This window comes from Triplophysa rosa, linkage group LG15, assembly GCF_024868665.1.
Source record: "Triplophysa rosa linkage group LG15, Trosa_1v2, whole genome shotgun sequence".
In the NCBI taxonomy this organism is placed as follows: domain Eukaryota; kingdom Metazoa; phylum Chordata; class Actinopteri; order Cypriniformes; family Nemacheilidae; genus Triplophysa; species Triplophysa rosa.
In genome coordinates, this window is record NC_079904.1 from 17,479,790 (window position 1) to 17,500,652 (window position 20,863).

General features: G+C 38.7%; 1 protein-coding gene across 1 annotated transcript in view; it reads right to left on the reverse strand.

Moving 5' to 3' along the window:
• Positions 1-341: 341 nt before the first annotated feature.
• Positions 342-20,863, reverse strand: part of oma1 (OMA1 zinc metallopeptidase) — a 29,823-nt gene continuing 9,301 nt past the window's right edge. The window contains exons 5-8 of the mRNA XM_057353895.1: positions 14,511-14,639; positions 12,188-12,262; positions 10,726-10,875; positions 342-1,211 (exon numbers count right to left, since the gene is read on the reverse strand). Of these exons, the coding sequence (XP_057209878.1) occupies positions 960-1,211; positions 10,726-10,875; positions 12,188-12,262; positions 14,511-14,639 (606 nt within the window). The 3' untranslated portion in view covers positions 342-959. The remainder of the gene's footprint in view (positions 1,212-10,725; positions 10,876-12,187; positions 12,263-14,510; positions 14,640-20,863) is intronic.

Genomic DNA, 20,863 nt, shown 5'->3' on the forward strand with positions numbered 1-20,863 from the left:
TAAACTGTTGTGCATCGAGATAAGGTAATACAGTTTTCAGATTTTTTTACATACTTGCTCAAAAAAAAAAAACCTTTCTTTAACAACATTTCGGAAGTGAACTGGGTTGTTAATGCCATTTCATGTTAATATTAAATTACAAAACCCACATATTCCAGATTAGTCTGGTGCTTCCTGCTAAACTGATAAAACCTCCATTCCAATTATATGACACTATGTCATTAAACAAATAACAGTCCCTTTAATATACTTTAGAAGTGTTTATGTGCTAAACAGCTGCACTTTAGAAAAGCTGGAAATTCCTCTCAATACACAAAAATGCAGGAGACACAAAACCTATAAAAATGATTGTTTATTCAGTGCGTAATTTTAGTCACATTTTCCTTACACTAACAGTCTTGCATGTGAAGAAATTGAAAATGAACTCGACGCTTTTCAAGAACTCTAATGCAGGGATCATTTGGGTCCTGCTGTCTCTGTTAATAAATCCTTTAAATAATGTAGAGAGCTCAAAGCAGTTCGGACAGCTACTGTATGCAAACGGCACGGACAGCTACTGTATGCAGCAGTTACGTCACGTTCCAGAGCCTATAGAGGACATTAAAGTAGAGGCGGATCTTTGATGAATAATGTACACCGCAATGCACTCAACTTCACAGGGGTCTTATGCTAATAACACAATTAAAACTTATCAAAAGCCCATTTGGAACGGTTCCATTATTAACACTGTGGATGTTTAAAGGAGTGACTGACATACATTTGCCCACTCATTTCATTTCATTGACTTACATCACGGCAGCAAACTCATGGGTATCCAAGTGACAACAAATGTAACGGATCAAAAATCCCATCCGACGACACGCCCGGGCCTTGTTCAGAGCTACTGGACTAAAAAGAGGGAGCTAAAAAGGAAAGCTTGAATTTGTGCATGTCGGTCATGTTTTATCAAGTCTCATTTACTAAGCAGAGTTCTGTGGCAGAGCGGATGTAGGCAGCAGCCCCCCCACTTGAGCTCCCTGTGCTGGGACAGGAACTGTTTGAGGGAGGGGAAACATGACTCCAGCTTTCTCTTTCCCAATCTTTTCTTCTTTTTCCATCAGCTCTTGTTTCTTGGCATCTTCCAAAATCAGTTGAACGTTTTGGGAGAAAGTGACGCGGGGGTCCGCTGATGGTAGGGCGGGACAGTCGCAGCGTGCACGGAGTTCCAGAGCCTACAACAACAAGAGAAGTGTGCATATTAGACAACATAATTGTGAGTCTTTACTTTTGACATCAAAAGGCTTCCATCTCACCCTCTAACAAGTTTACAAGGCTTAAGATGGAGGGAGGAATTGCTGGATTGATGGGTGGATGGGTGGAGGATGGGTGAATAGATTGACAACAAAATGCCTGTATTACATTAGTTATTCAAGAAGACCAAAAGGCCATCTACATAATTCAGACGTTTTACAAGACTGATTTGACAAAAACGGGACCTCCACTGGTCTCTGCGAACTCTAAACTAACCTCTGACCTCCATTAGGGGTGATGGAGAAAAGCCCTCATAACATCAGATCAATAATTACTCCAGACACATAAACTCAAAGACCAGGACCAGCCAAACGACACTTAAAGAGTACAGCGTCTATTGAGAGATGTATGGCTTAAAGTGATAGTTCACTGTTGTTCGGTTACCAACATTCTTTTAAAAAGGGTTATTTAATCTGGATAAAAGGCATTTCATGATAGCTAAATGTATCTTGTAGCCTATATTAACTTCTCATTGATTTTAGTTTATTAATACAGTATGTATGTATTATTATGTAACATTATTATTTCCCATGTGGGTTTTTTTCTTACAGCACATTATATCAACAGGACAACTAAGCAGTGTTTCTCTCTTGAAATCACATTTCAGTTCGGTTGACCTGTGTGTGCAACCCTTTTTACATCATCGAAAAATGGGTACCTCCTTTAGTTAAAATGAGTATTACATTCAGTTTTTTTCTTAAAGTTATGCAAATATTAAATATCAAAATTTAGTAGTAGAAGGCAATTTTTACATAGAAATGTATATAAGTCGTCTTCTGCTGGGATCCTTTCAACAGAAAGCATTTTCTAGTTACATTATTATTCAGAACCATATTCATATACGTATCGGAATTGGCTGCTAAATCTACACCAGAAATTCAACCCAGAAAAAGGGCATATTTCAACAACACGGCTATGTTTGAGAATCAGGGCCCGTATTCATGAAAAATCTTAGCGCAAAGAGTTGCTCCTAGTGACAAAATTCTAAGAAAATTCTTAGAAATGTGGGCGTTTCCCCTTAAAAATGACAGAAACGATCCTAGTAAAGAAAAAAGTAATTCATAAAACATCTTAACCCTTAAAAGAGCTCTTAAGGTCCAAAATTTTAGGAGTTGCGAGGAGGACTTTTAAGAGACTTAAGAGTTTCTTTAGCAGCAGAGAAAATAGACGAAACACAAAAAGTAAGAAGATATGTGTTGCAATGCATGATAATTTCCATATTACTTTTAAGGTTTATCAGAATTTTTTATTGTTTTTGTGTGTTCAACTTTTGTTTATCTTGGTTTTGGTTTCCTTGTATAGCCGCTTTGAAGCAATGCAAATTGTAAAAGCACTATAAAATTAAATTAAATTGAATGACAGTGAGTTAATAAGACACAACACATTAGATCGTGCAGGGTTCATGTTTGTGACCGATAGTAGAGACATGCTAACATCTCCAAGACAGCGCAGAAAATGCCATAGCTCCAGAAATAGAAGAAATCACCACATTAACATATTTAGCAACTGGACAAATGCAACTATGTAGCAGAGATGATTTGGTTCTGTCACAACGGTCACAATCTAATCACACAAACAGCCCTTACAGAAACTTATTGTGTCACTGTTAGTTTTCTATTAAATACGTTGACATTAACAGCATGGTAAATTATATATATATATATATATATATATATGAAGAGTTTGGTTCCAAAATGAGATACTCCGTTTTTTAAAAAAATCAAAAATCATGTTTTTTATTATGTTATCGTGTTTTTATTGTCTTTTATTGTGTTAGTTAGCTGTATTTTTTAGTTATATTAGCTTAAATCAAAACAAACCAACTGCAGTTTGAATGATATTAATTGGAATGCACAATAAAAAAACATGATTTTTAAAAACTGAGTTTTGGAACCAAACTCTTCACAAAAATGTGTGTGTGTGTGCGCGTGTGAGCGTGCGTGCGTGTGTGCGTGCGTGCGTGCGTGCGTGCGTGCGTGCGTGTGTGCGCGTGTTTGTGCAAGTGTGCCTGTGTGCGTGTGAGTATAGTAAAACAGGAAAAAATGCATGTGCAATTTCAAACTAATGACCCTATACTTAAAAGCGCTCTTTTTTCCTTTTTGGTCAACCAACCAATCACAGTCTTCAAAAGACATAGCAACGGGGTCAGCCCCGCCTCCTCACTAAGATAAAAGTTTTTGTCTTTTCCTTGCTCAGAGTTGCTCTCAGATTGGTCCTGAATCACTTTTAAACTAAGACTCCTACGTAGAAGTTTTTAAGCTAAATTAAGAGTTTTCTTAGAGGATTCTTAGAAGCTTTAGGAATACGGGCCCAGGACATTAAGGAAACTCCTAAATCTAAACGACACTTGATATAAAGAGAATGATGGACCAAAGCTTATTGGGAACAATTACCCAAGAGGGACACATCAGTTGCATACTTAGGGCCAATCTGAAACAGAATAACCTTTTCAAATGCACATTGATTCTTCAGATGGAACATCACGGATATGGAACATCACAGATCAAATGGAACCAGCTGACCAATTGAACCATCTGCGAAAAGCATATACTGTAAAGTATAAAAATGTCATGTATGACTTATGGTAACACGTAAGGAGCTTGTTCAAGATACTGTAAATGGCTGACCAGTAAATTTGCGTGACTAAGTCGTCTTTTTTGTCGAGTTCGAAATTCGTAATAATTATGTGCTAAATAGATTACAAAGAAAAAACCACAGCAGAAAAGTGATGTCCACCTGTACAATTGACATCTTCGCTCTTTATTGTTTTTGGAGTATAGTATAAACTGAAGCTTTGAGAATAATGGAGGCTTGGCAAAATACACACAAACATGTGTGAAGTTAATAAATAACTTCAAAAAATGAATACAAGAGAGAATCGACAAATAAGATAAAAACAGATTGTAGTCACGGTATACTTGATTTCCTGTGAGTTTTTCTGTGCATTTTTTCAGTAAAACCTATATTTCCTGATATGCTGTGATTTGCCCTTCTGCTAAATAATTTTGTCCAAAAAATACCTTAAAAGTGTTTTGAATGAATGAAGAGAGAGATAGAGCTAATTCAGAGGGTGGGGATTATAAGGAGATCATGATTGACAAGGGCCAGTGGAGGGAATCTGGCCAGGACACCAGGGTTCCATTTCCTACTCTTTACGATAAGTGCCATGGGATCTTTAATGACCACAGGGAGTCAGGACCTCGGTTTAACGTCTCATCCAAAGAACGGTGCATTTTACAGTATAGTGTTCATATTACTAAACTGGGGCATTAGTACCCATACAGACCACAGGGTGAGCACCCCTTGCAGGCCTCACTAACACCTCTTCCAGCAGCAACCTAGTTTTCCCAGGAGATCTCCCATCCAAGTAGTGACCTTAGCTACATTGGGCAACCAGTCTTGGGCTACAGGGTGATATGCCTGCAGTGGATGATGTGACAGCAGCCATTGTCTGCTATACATCTCAAATTTTATGGTTTAATTCAAACTGAGGGGGCATTAAATGCACATATTGCAAAAATAAAATAAAATGGACATCACTTTCGGCTGTTGCTAAGAAGAAACAGGTTTGTTTTAACGGTCTCTGCTGGCTTACCGCTGTAATGACGTTGTGGAGAGTAGATGTTTTTAAATTTAAGCTTTACATAGATACCAAACTTGAGTAGGTAATTCCCAAAGAGCAGGCAGCAGCGAGTGAATCCGTTGTGAATCAGTGTTTCCGTTGATTTTTGTTAGCGATTTTGCTGCATCTACTCAAAGTACTCACACTCTACTACTTATATTTTTACAGTTAAGGAAATTCACAAAATATCTTCATGGAACATGATCTTTACTTAAAGCAATACTATAGAACTTTTGTTCACGATCTCAAACGCCCCAACACCATAATGTGGCTATGTAAGCTTCCCCGTAGGCAGCGCAATACACATGAATTCGTTTACTAAGCTGCTAGAACCAGCAAATGCAGAAACGTTGTTTGGAAACCATGTCGCGGGGGGGGAGGCTGGGGGGGGCTGTGTGTACCGACCTGAACACAGAACATACAGAATGTGCTTGTAGCCGCTATGAAGCTGCTCAGGTAGCAACAGCAGTAGAATTCGTCCGGTTAAGAGTTGTTCTACCACTGAAATAATTTTAGAGACATTATTTTAAGGTCGAAAAACTACAAAGTGTGGCTTTAATATCCTAATAATTTTGGCATAAAAGAAAAATCGATAATTTTGAACCATGTAATCTATTATTGGCTATTGTTAATATACGCGTGCTATTTATGTGGTCCAGTGTAACAATTTTGTTGCATTTTTAGAATTTTTGCTAAACAATTGCTTCAGAACATATCTGAGTAATAGCAAGACCAGCCTAGCGTAACATCATAAGAAAATACATAAATAATGTTACTATTATTCTCATATTTTACTGAAAACTTAAAATACTGCGAGGTTTTGGTTATTCTCTATCTAAGTAAATAGGAGTTATACTTATATATATATATATATTACCTACACAGAAAACAGTTGCATAGGAGTGTAACCAAGATGGCTACAGAGTGAAACGACTTAAAGGGACTCTGCGGCATAATCAGGAGTCTGCAGAATAGCCTTTATACAAATGCATTTACCTCAGATTTATGTAATAAGCAGCAGGAGACAAAAGGGTGTGTGCATACTTCACTACAGTAATTGTCAGTAATAAGGAGAGTGAAAATAGAGAAGGATGGAGGCCGTTTTAAAGTAACTTCCCAAAGGAACAATACTCTTTCCTCAATAGCACCAGAACAGAACAAGACAAGCATTACAGCTGATGGACAATTAGTGCATTGACCATCTGTTCAGTCTATGTTTTGGAGTGCAAGAGTAAGCAAGCAAGACTCAAGGTTAAAGGGATATTTCACCCAAAAATGAAAATTTGCACTATTTACTTACCTTCATGTGTTACAAAACGGTATAACCTTCTTCCAAAGAAGAAAACCAATGATAAAGTTCAGCCATAGCTGGTCTCTCTCATACAATGAAAGTGGATGGTGACTGCAGCTTAAAAGTTCGAAATACGAAATAAACACTATAAAATCATCATAAAAGCAGTCCATATGACTGATGGGATATATTCCAAGTCATCCACAGCCATATGATAGCTTTGTGTGAGGAACAGACTTAACTGTAATTATGACATCCGCAGTAACCATTCACTTTAATGGTACACACAAGAGCAGCTATTAATTACTCATTTCATATTCAACAGAAGAAAGAAAAGTCATACGGTTATTAAAGACATGAAGGTGAGTTAATGATCATTTCATTTCTGGCGTAACGTTTTCTTAGTAATAAGGTCCCTGCATGCTACTACTAACATCCATACTCATTCACGTACAGTATATCTTTCCGTCACTGTTCCACGCTGCTTCCAGCATTTTGCATCGTATATTATTGAGACTCCATTTTGTGTAGGCACTGGTGTGTGACAGGAGAACATGCTTGTGTATATGGCTCCCCACACTGCTCTATAGTCTATACTCTCTCGCCAGCTTTACTTTGTATAACACTCATTAATACAAATAGGCCTGCAGTATACAGCACGTAGGCACCCATATGTGCTTCTAAAACATTTAACGTCAAAGACTACGGCCTCTCTTTCTGCTATACAGTAGATTCCGCTGTTCATCTATATACTTGACTACATACAATCGTTTCTGAAATGTTAACGTTTAGCATGATGCTAGGCTAATTCCGTCACAGAAAACATCACATATTCCCTATTAAAACTTTAAACTGTACCAAAATTGAACTAATGTAGTTCATGTTAAAGGGTACAACAGATGTACCTACTGTAGTGCTCCATTGACTAGCTAAAGCTACATTTTGCCTCTTTTTTTATCCCACAGTGTAAAAACATAACAGACCATATTGTCTGCATGTTTTTACTTTCTTAAAAATATGTTCTTTTGCGTTCTGCAGAAGAAAGAAAGTCATACGGGTTTGACATGAGGGTGAGTAAATGATGACAGATGTAAACGATCCCTTTAAGGTGCAGTAACACTAGGCTTAATTCAGTCTCCACTGACTAGCATTCAACCCTGTGCAAAAATCTTTTGCCCTGTAGTTTTCAATGAACTCATGAATTCACTGTGGCCGTTCAAAATTCAACACAAGAGCACATTTCATGCATATTACTACTCTCACAAACCACTGCCGTGCATTTCGTACACATCAAACGCGCAATACACTATACAGCACTGCGCTAGAGTTCACGCCATAAATGATTTAGTCTCAATCACTTATGAAGAATCTCTCCTGTGGTGTCTTGTGATTGGTTAACTTTACCATATGCCAAGTACAGTTCGTCAATGTTCCTGTTTTTTACAGATCCTCCAGGCTTTTCATAACCCTGGCCCTGCCTGCAGAAGAGCATTTATCATTTCCACAGCACACGTGGTGTAAGGCGTGTGTGCAGACGGCTGGGTTCGCTCCAGACCAGAGGGGTCTCCAGACGACTCGTTAGCTCTGGTGTTGCCTGGATATCAGACACGGCTGCGAGCCTTGGTGTGTGCGTTTCTGATGGGCACTCTGTTTAAATCAAGACTGCAGTGCACCCAAGACATATTCTCCTATTTAAATACAAGATTCACTATTTTTTTAACAAAGACCTTGTGGGTTAGTGGTACTGGAGACAATGGTGTTATCAGAACTTACAGCCATTCGTAGTGTATAAAAATCCATTAACACTAAATGTGTCTTCTGCATTGTTATATGGATAGTTCATACAAAAATGAAAATTCTTTCAGCATTTACTCATCCTCAAGTCAAGCCCATATGACTTGCTTTCTTCTGCAGGACACAGAATATATTTTGAAGAATGTTAGTAACCAAACAAAAGAGGACCCCAATGACTCTCATTATATGGACATTTCTCAAAATATCTTCTTTTGTGTTCTGCAGAAGAAAGAGTCATACATGTTTTAAATGACATGAGGGTGAGTAAATGATGACAGAATTTTTACATTTAGGTGAATTATCCTTTTAATACAGTGGGATCCAAAAGCACACAGTAAGACCACACTGAAAATCTAGTTTCAACCTGGAATAAATAAGCTTTAGGATTCTGAAAAGTCTAATACACAAAAGCTATGACTTAAAATGAAATCTTTAGATACTGCTGTTTAAGATGCACTGCGTATAGGTCACTAATCAAATGTAAGCAAACCCCTTTTTACAAAAGGTCAGATTTTATTTCTTCCACCGAAGCGCATAAGATGCTCTTTGGAACATTGTCGGATCATGCTGGGATAAGACCAGAGGTGGGTAGTAACGCGCTACATTTACTTCGTTACATTTACTTGAGTAACATTTTGGAAAATATGTACTTTTTAAGTAAAATTAAAAGTGTGTACTTTTACTCTTACTTGAGTTAAATTTCTAATAGAAAATCTGTACTTTTACTTCGTTACATAACTTACATTGCGTGACGTTCCTTCGTTCCTTCATTTTAAAATATCCATTATAAAATGCGTTGTTTATTTCAAGGTTGTCGTCTCTTTTTACGGGCATTCCCGAGTGATCGATTCTTTTGAGTCGATTCTTTTGAAAGCATTAATTGAACAATGGTCAAAACCATTTGAATAGGCTAATGAATCAGTTCAAATGATTTGTTCAGTTCGCAGCACGATCTGAATCATCTGAAGCAGGATTACTCACTCCTCGTAGCGCGAAACTTAAGAACACGCAGAACACAAAGAGCGTTGGATGAAGTGGATATTAATCTATATCTATACAATCAAAACTGCAAATGTGTCATATTGTTTGCCAGCAATGATAAATGCCCGCCATATGCGCGCACCCGCGCGACCTGTTCGTCAGACACAGCAACATGCGCGTTACCTGTCAGACACAGAGACGTGGGCTTGCAGAAATATACATTTGAAGAACAGAAGGAAGAAAACTTGTTGATGGGCGTGTGGTTCACTGTTTACTGTTTGTTTACAAGTAAGAGCGTTTCACAACACACACGTGACACAACACGAGAAAACATGAGCTTTGTTCAAAAATGTGTATTTCATTTAAGAGAGCACTGCAGATGTTCTAGATCATCTTAGGAAATGCTCTGAGTTTAGTTCATGCTTTAGTTTGACATGGTCTATTATTCTAAATAAGTTGTGTAAACTACATTGACATCAGGACTAGATGAAATTTACAGAAATGCTTGTCTCTTCTGTGTTTGTCTATTCTTTAGTCTCTCTAGTATATTGCAAAGATATCTGCTTATGATAATTAAAAATATTGATTAAAATGTCATATTAAAATATTGGCGTTAATATTAATTTTATGTAGTAGGCCTATATAATCAGATACAAAGTAACTAAGTAACTAGCTACTTGAGTAGTTTTTTCATTGCATACTTTTTTACTTTTACTCAAGTAATTTTTAGAATAGTGACTTTTACTTTTACTTGAGTAACAATTTCTCTAGTTACTTGTACTTTTACTTGAGTAACAATTTCTCTAGTTACTTGTACTTTTACTTGAGTAACAATTTCTCTAGTTACTTGTACTTTTACTTGAGTAAAGATTTTGGCTACTCTACCCACCTCTGGATAAGACGGATCATAAAGTTTCGCGCAAAATTGCAAAGTTTTTGCCAGCTGGAGTGCATGCTGTCATTAAAGCAAAAAGGGGACAATCCTAACTAAACATTACCCCAAGAAAATTAATATCAAATCCTCAATGAATCTTTCCACCTACATTGTGATGTTGAGATCAATTTAGCAGTAAGTTAGAAAAGTTTTGTTGGGTAAGTTCATATTTTTAGTAGTAGTAGTAGTTTTGTCAGTATTTTTATCATACTTTCTCGAAAAAAAAAGTGCAGATGTGTGCTGAAGGTATCTTTCAGTAATGTTTTATGTTCAATATTGGCCCTTTTTCAATTTTAATAGAGGGGGCAGGACATTTTTAGAAATTATGGACACAAATTGACTCAAATCCGGTTTCAAACTTTTTAACGCAACATTTTAAAGACCCACTAAAGTGCATTGAAGTGTACTTTGTTTAATGCATTGGTGTAATGAAACCGGAAGTTACAGTAGGACTTCTAAAATAGTCAATAATGTTTTGTTTACCTATACAGCCTGGAATTTAATGAGAAGTTGAATCCAGAACAATGTCATAAAAACTGATCCAAATACAATCCGTATAGGTGAAAGCGCAAGACTGTACCTTTTGAATGCTTATATATTCTAAATGCGAATTGTGTCAATGTTTTGGAGCACACTAGTTATACTGTACATATCCCTTAAAGCTAACAAATTTAAAACTTTGGGACTTTAAAACTTGATCTGAACTTTGATTTGTTGTTAACATAAGTTTAATGGTGATGTAAACCATAATGGTTAAATGTGTGTGTGTGAAATGGTTACATTCCTGTAGTAATGATTATGTGTGTGTTTTACCTCAGGGATGAGGCGGTTCAGCTGTCTGACACGGTTTTGGTGGGAGGGGTGTGTGGACAGCCACTCTGGGATGTTGGGCTCTCCTTTCAACTGTTCAGAGATCTCCATCTGCTGCCAGAACACTGGGCCCGCCCTCACATCAGCACACGCCTAACACACAGACAAATCTCCATAAATACGCCTACAGAAACGATTTTCTTGCACATTTACGCCTCGCCATCATCAAAGGAATCAAACAGGGCGATGACACATGCTACCCCCCAGGGTGCTCTGAGCACTGGACATCGTCATTAACTGGAACTGGAGCCTGGAGCAGACTCGCTCACAGAGACAGGCATGACTCATGACTAGTCTAGCTAGCCTCGCACCGTTACCGCAGCAACGTGCCAGTGTCCTTCACCGGGCAGGCTGTGTCAGGCGAATGGATCTGGGCCCATTTACGAGCAGCGGGCGTTCTGTTATTGCTACTAATAATGGTTACTCTATAATGGTGCCAAGTATGGGACCAGGAAACATGCTGACAGGATGAGTACTACACCGTGAATCAGACGACTGCCACATACAGACTTTTTCAGTAAACTGTTTGTAAAACCACAATGCCATCTAGAGGTCATGTTTGATACAGCAAGTATATTACTAATAGAAAGAGGGTGCTCCACCACTACAGGTTTGTCTAATCTTTCACTATATTTCACTGGCCTGTATACTTTAATTATATTTGTAGTAATCAGCTTTTGCTATTTTTATAAAGTGGTTGCTTAAAGGGTTACTTCACCCATAAATGAAAATTCTGTCATCATTTATTCACCTTCGAGTTGTTCCAAATCTGTATAAATTTCTTTGTTCTGATATTTGGAAGAATGCTTAAAACCAGACAGATTTTTCACCCAATTGACTCCCATAGTAGGAAAAATTACTAGTCAAATTTGGGTGAAGTATACCTTTAAGGGTGAAGAGTCAATGATTTCACACCTTTCGGCAAAATAAAAAGATTTTTAGCAAATAAGTTTGTAATATGGGCAAACATTTTATTTTATTTTTTTTTCACTTAAAAAGGTTACCAATTTTAGAAACATTTATATTCTATGCCAGAATTTTCCAGGATTCCTGCGATTTTATACATTTCCATGACTTCGAACTTGGAAATCAGTTCTCAGGAAAAAATTCAACTATAAAAATTATAGTTACTAATCAAAAAATTATTTAAGCACAAACTTCACCCTTAAAATACAATCATTACAATGACAGTTCCCTGCCCAACTTTGTTGGTCACTTAGAATCTTTCTAAAACACAAAAACGGCCCAGATCTTATAAAGTTTATCACCAATCTTCGATCAGGTTACACCAGCAACATTTCCTCTTCATATGTGTCTCTCATATCAAATATTTATTATAAGAACATCTGATTCTGAAATCTCAAATGATCTTATCAACAAGTGTATTTAATAATATCTCTAGTACCTTGGCAGCCAGCTGCAGGCCAACCTGATCCGCCTCTGCCTCCAACTTTCGACTGAACGGCCGATCAAATGAGAACTACAGCACATACAGAGAAAATGAGAGAGAAAATAAGTCAGTAAATGAGCCATTTTAACAAATCACACAGCAGTTATATTGGGTAAACAGAGGAAAATGGACAAACTGAAAAAAAAACAGTGAACCATATTTGGAGAGCAAAATGACTGATATAAAAAGCCAAACCTATTAAAATGTAATTTATTTTGAATGTAATGGGGAAAGAAGAAGAGAAGCCAGGAAAGAAACGGATGAAAATACCCACATAAAAGCAGAACAAAAGAATACAAAGTATCTATGAAGGAAAACACTACAAAAACAAAAGTGCATTAAAACTGAAAGTGGGCCTTTGTTTCACGCCACACAGCCATTCAGAAAATGCTAATTCAATATCCATTTAGAAGACAAATAAATGGAGCTGAAGTGAATTTTAAGTAAGCTCAAATTGAAGTCATGAGAAAACCAAATAATATAGGATCTCCTCTGAGATACTGTTATTGTTTTACAATGGTGGCGAGAGAGCACTTCAGAAGGTTTCTTTGAGCTTTAGTGGAGGAATAAAACTTGTTTAAAGGGTCCTTTAGTGGATTTTACAATCAATTTTAAAGGACTGTTTGCATCGCTAATGGCCAAAACACGACCTAATCTTATATTATAAATATATAAACGTAATATAATTTACTCTTAACAAACACAACGTTATTCTTAAATAATATAAAAAATGTACATGATGTGTATGAATAAAATCATTTTTTAAAGGTACACTGTAGCGAGGAATGCGGGACGAGATCCGTGGGGCAGGAAGGCGGGGCCGGTGGCATGAGTGATAATGAGTATCAGCTGTACGCGCACCGGTCCCGCATGCCTCACGGGGGGAGCTCGGGAGCATAAGAGGACGAGCGACAGGAGGAGAGAGGACCGGCCCGGAAATGCTAAGTTTTGTTTATGTGTTTATGTCCGTGTGGCCTTTTTACTGCTGGATTTATTGTTTATTTATTTTGATTAAATGTTTTGAATGTTCGCCGGTTCCCGCCTCCTTCCTTCCGTTTTATTGAGTTTATTACATACACCAAAAATAAAAATGCCTGGAAAAAACTGAACCAGGTGTTGACTAAGTAACATGCTGTAATGCAATGCTTGGAGCGTTTCCACTATAAAATTATGTATGTATATACAGTGAGGGCAATAATTATTTGATCTCATGCTGATTTTGTAAGTTTGCCAGCTTACAAAGAAATGAAGGGTCTATAATTTTTATGGTGGGTTTATTTTAACTGATAGAGATAGAATATTTTTAAAAATCAGCGGAAAAAATGTTATATAAAGGTTATAAATTGCTTTGCATTTCAGTCAGTGAAATAAGTATTTGATCCCCTACCAACTAGCAAGAATTCTGGCTCCACAGATTGGTTATGTGCCTATATGGACCACAGATTAGTCCTGTCACTTTAAGAAAGTACTCCTAAATCAGCTTGTTATGTATATAAAAGATGCCTGCCAACAGAATCTGTATCTTCCAGTTCAACCTCTCCAACACCATGGTCCAGACCAAATAGGTTTTAAAGGATGTCAGCGACAAGATTGGAGACCTGCACAAACCTTGAATAGGCTACAGACAGAAGCTTGGTGAGAAGGAGACAACTGTTGGTGCGATTATTTGGAAATAGAAGAAATACAAAATAACTATACTGCTCCTTGCAAGATTTCCCCAATGGAAAGATGATCATGAGAAAGGTTAAAGATCAGCCCAGAACTGTCTCTATCAGTTAAAATAAACCTACCATAAAAATTATAGACCCTTCATTTCTTTGAAATCAGCAGGGGATCAAATTATTATTTCCCTCACTGTATATTGTTATGAAGGCTTTTCATGATTAAAACAGTTTCAGTTCAAGATGACTCGGATTGTACATTCCTAAAACCATGGGTTAACATTCTTGCACTTCTGTATCAGCAAGATAAAATGCCATCTGAATCCTCCCAGTCTGTTTTAAGCCCCCTGAGACATTTTCCCATTACCATTTGTCTAGTTTGTAAACATTTTTTTTATCAAAGGGTAAAACAACTACTCACACAACACACAGGTTTTCTCTACAAAGCGATACGGGCTGTTGAATTCCTTCATAAACATCTGTTGGCAATGGATCTATCTGCTTTTTTTCACAGTGTATAAGCTTGACACCGTAATGTAGGCCGTTGTTAAGCGCACTTAACCAGTATTGTTTTGATGGAAAAGCAATAAAAGTGTGAATGAGAAGTCAAAGGTCACCTGGACTAGTTTACTTTGAATCCAATGGCCAAGCACAGCCAAACTGTCACGAGGACAGATCGCCCAGATCGCAGTTAACAAGATGAGAGACAACAACTCCACCACGTGAGACAAACTGGCCTGCTCTGCCTGAGAGAGAGAGAGAGAGAGAGAGAGAGAGAGAATGACTCAAGCAAACGTCAGAAATTCATTATAGTTTTTTTTTAGCTTTGCTGATTTCATCGTTTATCTACTATGCTAACAGCCCTGATTTTGCCAGCACGCTCAATTAGGAACAACACAGGAAAGCAAACAAAAAAACAAATTTAACAAAGAGAGACACAATAAATCACAATCCATTATAATTACAACACACATTTGTTCTGATGAGGACAAACAACATGAGAAAACACATGCTCATAATCAGACGGGGAGATGCTGCAATGCAGATAACTCCAGTTGTGTATTTTATAGTCATACACACAGAGTTGTGTTAAAGTGCTTTCAGACACAATTTCTTTGAATTGTGTGTCCCACGCAGGTTAAACTGCACTGTAAAAAAACTTGCAAAATGTTCTCCCTACAAAGATAAATAAGTAATTTAAACAAAATTTTTAGTTAAAGGATTTATTCAAATTATTGTTTTATATATATACTACACAAAATTAGCCTAAACATGTTTCTAACAAAGATTATTTATTTGAATGGACTTAGATTCTCAAGTTTTAGGCCAAAATGTGTCAGAAAGTTTTACAAAACAATTTACAAAACAGTGTATTCTGAACAAACAATATTGCAAGAGTTTGAAAGTTCCCAAGATGCATTGCATCATGTTCAATTCTGTGTTTATTATTTGTTTTTCTTTTAAAGATTAGTGTTTTAGTTCTTGCTGGCTTAATTTATGCTTTAATAACGTTGTTACTAGTTATCTGTTGATTTTAGAGTTTTTTTAATGAATGATGGTTTTTGATTGTTACCATGGTTGAGATTTGTGTGTTCAATGTTGAGGTGTAAAGTTCAGTTTATGCTCGTAACAAAAATGTAACAACGCGTCGACCCTACGCGGACCACAAGCACTGGGATTGGTCCCCCTCCCTCAGGTCAAAAAACTCTGCAATAGTCATGCTCAATCAAAAGCATTTCCGAATGAATTATCTAAATAAATTATTTGTGCTTGTGTATTAAACATCTCAAATCTACAACAAAAGTGACTGTTTACTTGCCACTATCACTGCTAATGCATCTCAAACCAGCTGCTTCTTCTTTGGCTCTTGTCTTGGTTACACTAGCAACACGCGCGTGGGCACAGCGTCATTAATGCCTAGTGGTCATTGCCTGTCAAGTATAAATGAAAACCGACATGTAGGCTACGGCGTAGAGGCTACGGCGTAGGTCTGATGCTCGAGTATAAAATTACCTTAAAGGCAGGGTGTCCGATTTCTCTTAGCCGTTGTTGATGTTCAAATCACCAAAACAAACACACCCCTACCCCCATCTTTCGCTTTCGTCAGCGCTCGGCTCGGCTAATGTCCCTCCTGTGCACTGTGCACCTTCCTGCTGATTGGCTACAAGGTTGTTTTGGTACTCGGCCCGACTCAGTTGTCTAAAGCGTAATTCGGAAATCGGTTACCCCACCTTTAAGTGCATGACACATGAGCATAACCGGTATAAATGCACCCAACACAAACGGTTTAAACAGTTAATTGATCAAAGTTTTGGTCTGTCTGAAGCAGAAAACATGTACAATTGTAGTAAAAGAAAAATACATTTGTTTATTTTTAATAACCAATCTCTATTTATGTTCAGCCAACAAAAAATATCTTGTTCTGTTGTTCATTACGTAAACTTCACTATGTTGTTTAAGTTGGGTGGACTTCAGTCTCTGTTTGTTGAGTTAACTCAACGTGCTTGTGATAGGTTGCCTTATTGTTTTAAGACCTGACTCAACAATTTTTTTACAGTGTCTCACATAAAGGACTATTGTGTAGTTTTTAGTGGCATCTAGTGGTGAGGTTGCAAATTGCAACCTACAGCTCACTCCTCCCCCCTTCCTTTCAAAGCACTACAGAGAGGACTAAGATGTAATCACGTTTTCGCTTCTTTCCCGAATGAGATAATGCATTTATGCATTCTGTAGAGCAGTTTGTCTGTTTAGGGCTACTGTAGAAACAACATGGTGAATTCCATGCAAGGGGGACCCTCTGTGTATGTAGACAGAAATAGCTCATTCTTAGGTAATAAAAACATAACGCTTCATTGTGTAAGGTCTTTATACACCTCTGAACACATAGTTGTGTATATTATATTGCATTTCTGTTAAACGATCCTCGAGAATTACACACTGGACCTTTAAACTGTATATTATATTTGTAAAGTATAAAACATTTTGCATTTAAAGTGATGGTTCACAAAAAAACAAAGAGATCAGATGTTTAACTGAATGTGCATTTGGTAGTGAATCATGAAACACAGAAGTTCCATCGAATAATGGAATGCATAGTCGATATAAAAAACTGGATGAGTAACAACTTTTTATTACTGAACTCGGACAAAACGGAAGTGTTACTTATTGGACCGAAAACTGCTATAAGTAACAACCAAGAATACTGTTTGATACTGACGGATGTTCCATAAAACCCTCGTCGTCAGCAAAGAATCTTGGCGTTCTATTCGATAGTAATCTGTCATTTGAGAGCCACGTCGCCAACACCTGTAAAATTGCGTTTTTCCATTTTAAGAATATATCCAAACTACGTCATATGCTGTCAATCTCAGATGCAGAGAAGTTAATTCATGCATTCATGACATCAAGACTAGATTACTGTAATGCACTGTTAGGTGGTTGCCCTGCAGGCTTATTACAAAAACTCCAATTGGTCCAAAACGCGGCAGCTCGAGTTCTTACACGTACAAAAAAGTATGAACATATTAGCCCGGTTCTGTCAACCTTGCACTGGTTACCTATAAAGCATTAAGCTCAATGCTAAGACTATTTGATGCAACAAGAAAACTTGCTAAGTGCAAGATGATGCAACAAGAAAACTGCTTGCGCGCTGTGAGAAGATAGATCTCAGACATGGTGCAAATATTGAGTTGTCTTTGAAGCGCTTAAACAGACAAATTCACACACGAAGTAGGTCAACATGCCCCTCATGTCGAGTATCTAAACAAACATAGTAGGTTATGTCTTAAGTGAACGGACGAAACGGACGAAAAACAATGTATGTGTACAGTATCAGTGTACTGAATCGGTTTCATTCCTCTTAAAGCGACAGCAACATATTCCTGCTGTCTGTTAAAAGTCAAGGAAATCACTCACTGCTTGTGACTCAATAGCTTCTGTAACTTAAATTATGATTCATCTTGATTTAATTTGTACATATGCAATGTTATGTTTTATTTGTATTTATTACTTTAATCCATTTCTACCTTAAAAGGTATATAGTATCTTATTTCATTTTCTGCTTTGCTCTGTTGTTTTATTGGTGCTGTTACTTGTAGCTTGATTATTTGTTCTTATTTTTATTTAGCCTTGTTGTGCAAGTTCTCTGGAGCTTGTGCAGAGGCAGCAGCTTTTGCCAGAGGGGAACTGGAATCCCCTGGTTGGGCCTGGGTTCTCCTGAGGTTTTTTTTCTCGATTAGAGTTTTGGGTTCCTCGCCACCGTTTGCATACTGTTTTTGCACTATCTGCCTGACCGGGGGGGCTGCTTTAGAATCTTAAAGTTTTACTTAATTAATATTGCATATAGGAATTTATTATCTGTTATATTTGACCTGTGCTTCTCTCTCCTTTATCCTAAATGTGTGCTCTCACTGAGCGTGTGTGTGTGTGCGTACTTGTCTGTGTACGTACGTGTGTGTGTGTGTGTGTGTGTGTGTGTGTGTGTTGTGTACTTGTCTGTGTACGTGTGTGTGTGTGCGTACGCGTCCGTGTGTGTGTGTGTGCATCCGTGTGTGTGTGTGTCTCTGTGTCTGTGTGTGTTGGTGCGTGTGCGTGTTGTGTGTGTGGAGTGTTTTGTGTGTGGGTGTGTCTGTCTTCTGTGTTTTCAACCTTTTCTTGTTTTTGCAGGTACAACTTTGATTGTTTTGCTTGTAGTCAATGTGTCTCATGTGCAGCTGCTTTGTAACAATGAAAATTGTAAAGCGCTATATAAATAAAGTTGAGTTGAGTTGAGTAGTGGTGTAACGGTTCTCGGTAAAAATTTGAACCGCACGGTTCTCCACCAACGGTTTGGCACGCGGTCCAACGCATTTGGCTCATCTTAAATCTGACGATGCATTTATAATGTGGTTCGTTAAAAATTATAATGCGTAAAACAGACAAAGTTCAGCTAATGTATGTTTGTCGATGGATACACATTTAATACCTACAACAAATCAAATAACGTAGACAAATTTCAATAGGATTGACATATGCTGTACAGTCATTTATGCTTTCATCACCCGGGTGTTGTAAGCGTGCGAGTGCAGGTGAGACCTGAACAGCACATGTTGCTGTTTAAACTACACTCATTCAAGCCTTGCCAATTTAAACATTTAAGTGCAAGATGATGCAACAAGAAAACTTGCTTGCGCGCTGTGAGAAGATAGATCTCAGACATGGTGCAAATATTGAGTTGTCTTTGAAGCGCTTAAACAGACAAATTCACACACGAAGTAGGTCAACATGCCCCTCATGTCGAGTATCTAAACAAACATAGTAGGTTATGTCTTAAGTGAACGGACGAAACGGACGAAAAACAATGTATGTGTACAGTATCAGTGTACTGAATCGGTTTCATTCCTCTTAAAGCGACAGCAACATATTCCTGCTGTCTGTTAAAAGTCAAGGAAATCACTCACTGCTTGTGACTCAATAGCTTCTGTAACTTAAATTATGATTCATCTTGATTTAATTTGTACATATGCAATGTTATGTTTTATTTGTATTTATTACTTTAATCCATTTCTACCTTAAAAGGTATATAGTATCTTATTTCATTTTCTGCTTTGCTCTGTTGTTTTATTGGTGCTGTTACTTGTAGCTTGATTATTTGTTCTTATTTTTATTTGTAAGTTGTAGAGAATTTAGCATACGCCAAATGGTCGGAGTCATTGAAAGAAGAGCCATCAACCCCCTTTCACTCCCCTTTCTCCTGGTTTCTTGATACCATCATCAAAAGACCAGAGTCAAAACCTCTCTGTGGCAAGGTGGGCGTGGTTCAGCGAAGTCTGCAGCAGGAGAGAGAGTGAGGAGACGAGCGGTGAGTGAGTGGCGCTCGCACAAATAATGAACACCTGTGCCTTGTTCCAGTAACTGGCGTGGAGAGGCTTAAAAGCAGCAAGGCAGAGACAGTCGGGAAGAGAGACCGGAGCTGACGGCTGGAGACGAGTGGCTTTGAGCGAGTGAGCGGAGGATTGTGAGCGGGAAGCTCTGACCTTAAGAAAGACTGTTCTTGCACTAAAGTGGAGGTGTTTGATTTAGGCGCATACAGCGCTTGTGTTATTTTGGTATAATAAAGTACGTAGTCATCAGCTCTACCCTGATTCCAGCCTCTTCCTTCCTGTTCCCTTGAAGTCTTGTTACACTGGTGCCGAAACCCGGGATGGAAGGAAGTAGGAGTGCCAAGGCCGGGGGGTCTGGTCCGTCTGGTTCGCCATTTGCGGAGGTGATTTCTTCACTCGCAGTCCTCCATCAGGAACAACATAGAGCGTTGCTGAAGCTCAGGGAGGACCAGGATGTACGTTTCCAGGCGGTCCTCCTGGCTCAGCAAGAGGACCGTGAGTCGTTCCGGAGCTGGGTGCATCGGGAGGTTCGGACGGGGCCTCGCGCCGACCTGGTCCTCCAGAAAATGGGCCCACAGGATGATCCCGAGGCCTTCCTCGGTCTCTTTGAGCGGGTAGCGGTCACGAGAAGTTGGCCGGAGGATCAGTGGGCCCTACATCTCATCCCGCTCCTTTCTGGAGAGGCCCAGGTGGCGGCGCAGCAGTTACCTCCGGAGAATATCCTGGTGTACGCTGAGCTGAAGAAGGCCATCTTGTAGCGGGTCGGCCGGAGCCCTGAGGAGTATCGCCAGCGGTTCCGATCGCTGGGGTTGGCGGAAACCGGCCGACCCTACCTGCTAGCTCAGCAGCTCCGGGACTCCTGCCGCAAATGGCTGATGGCCGGAGATAGCGACGTCGCGGATAGTGGATAAGGTGGTACTGGAGCAGTTCACGACCTGTCTGCCCCAGAGAACAGCGGCCTGGGTCCAGTGCCACCGTCCGACGTCGCTGGACTCGGCCATCCAGCTGGCGGAAGACCACCTGGTTGCGTGCCCTGGAATCGGGGAAATTTTACCAGCGGTCTCTCTCCCCACACCCGCAGCCCGGCCGATACCAGCACCACGGACCCG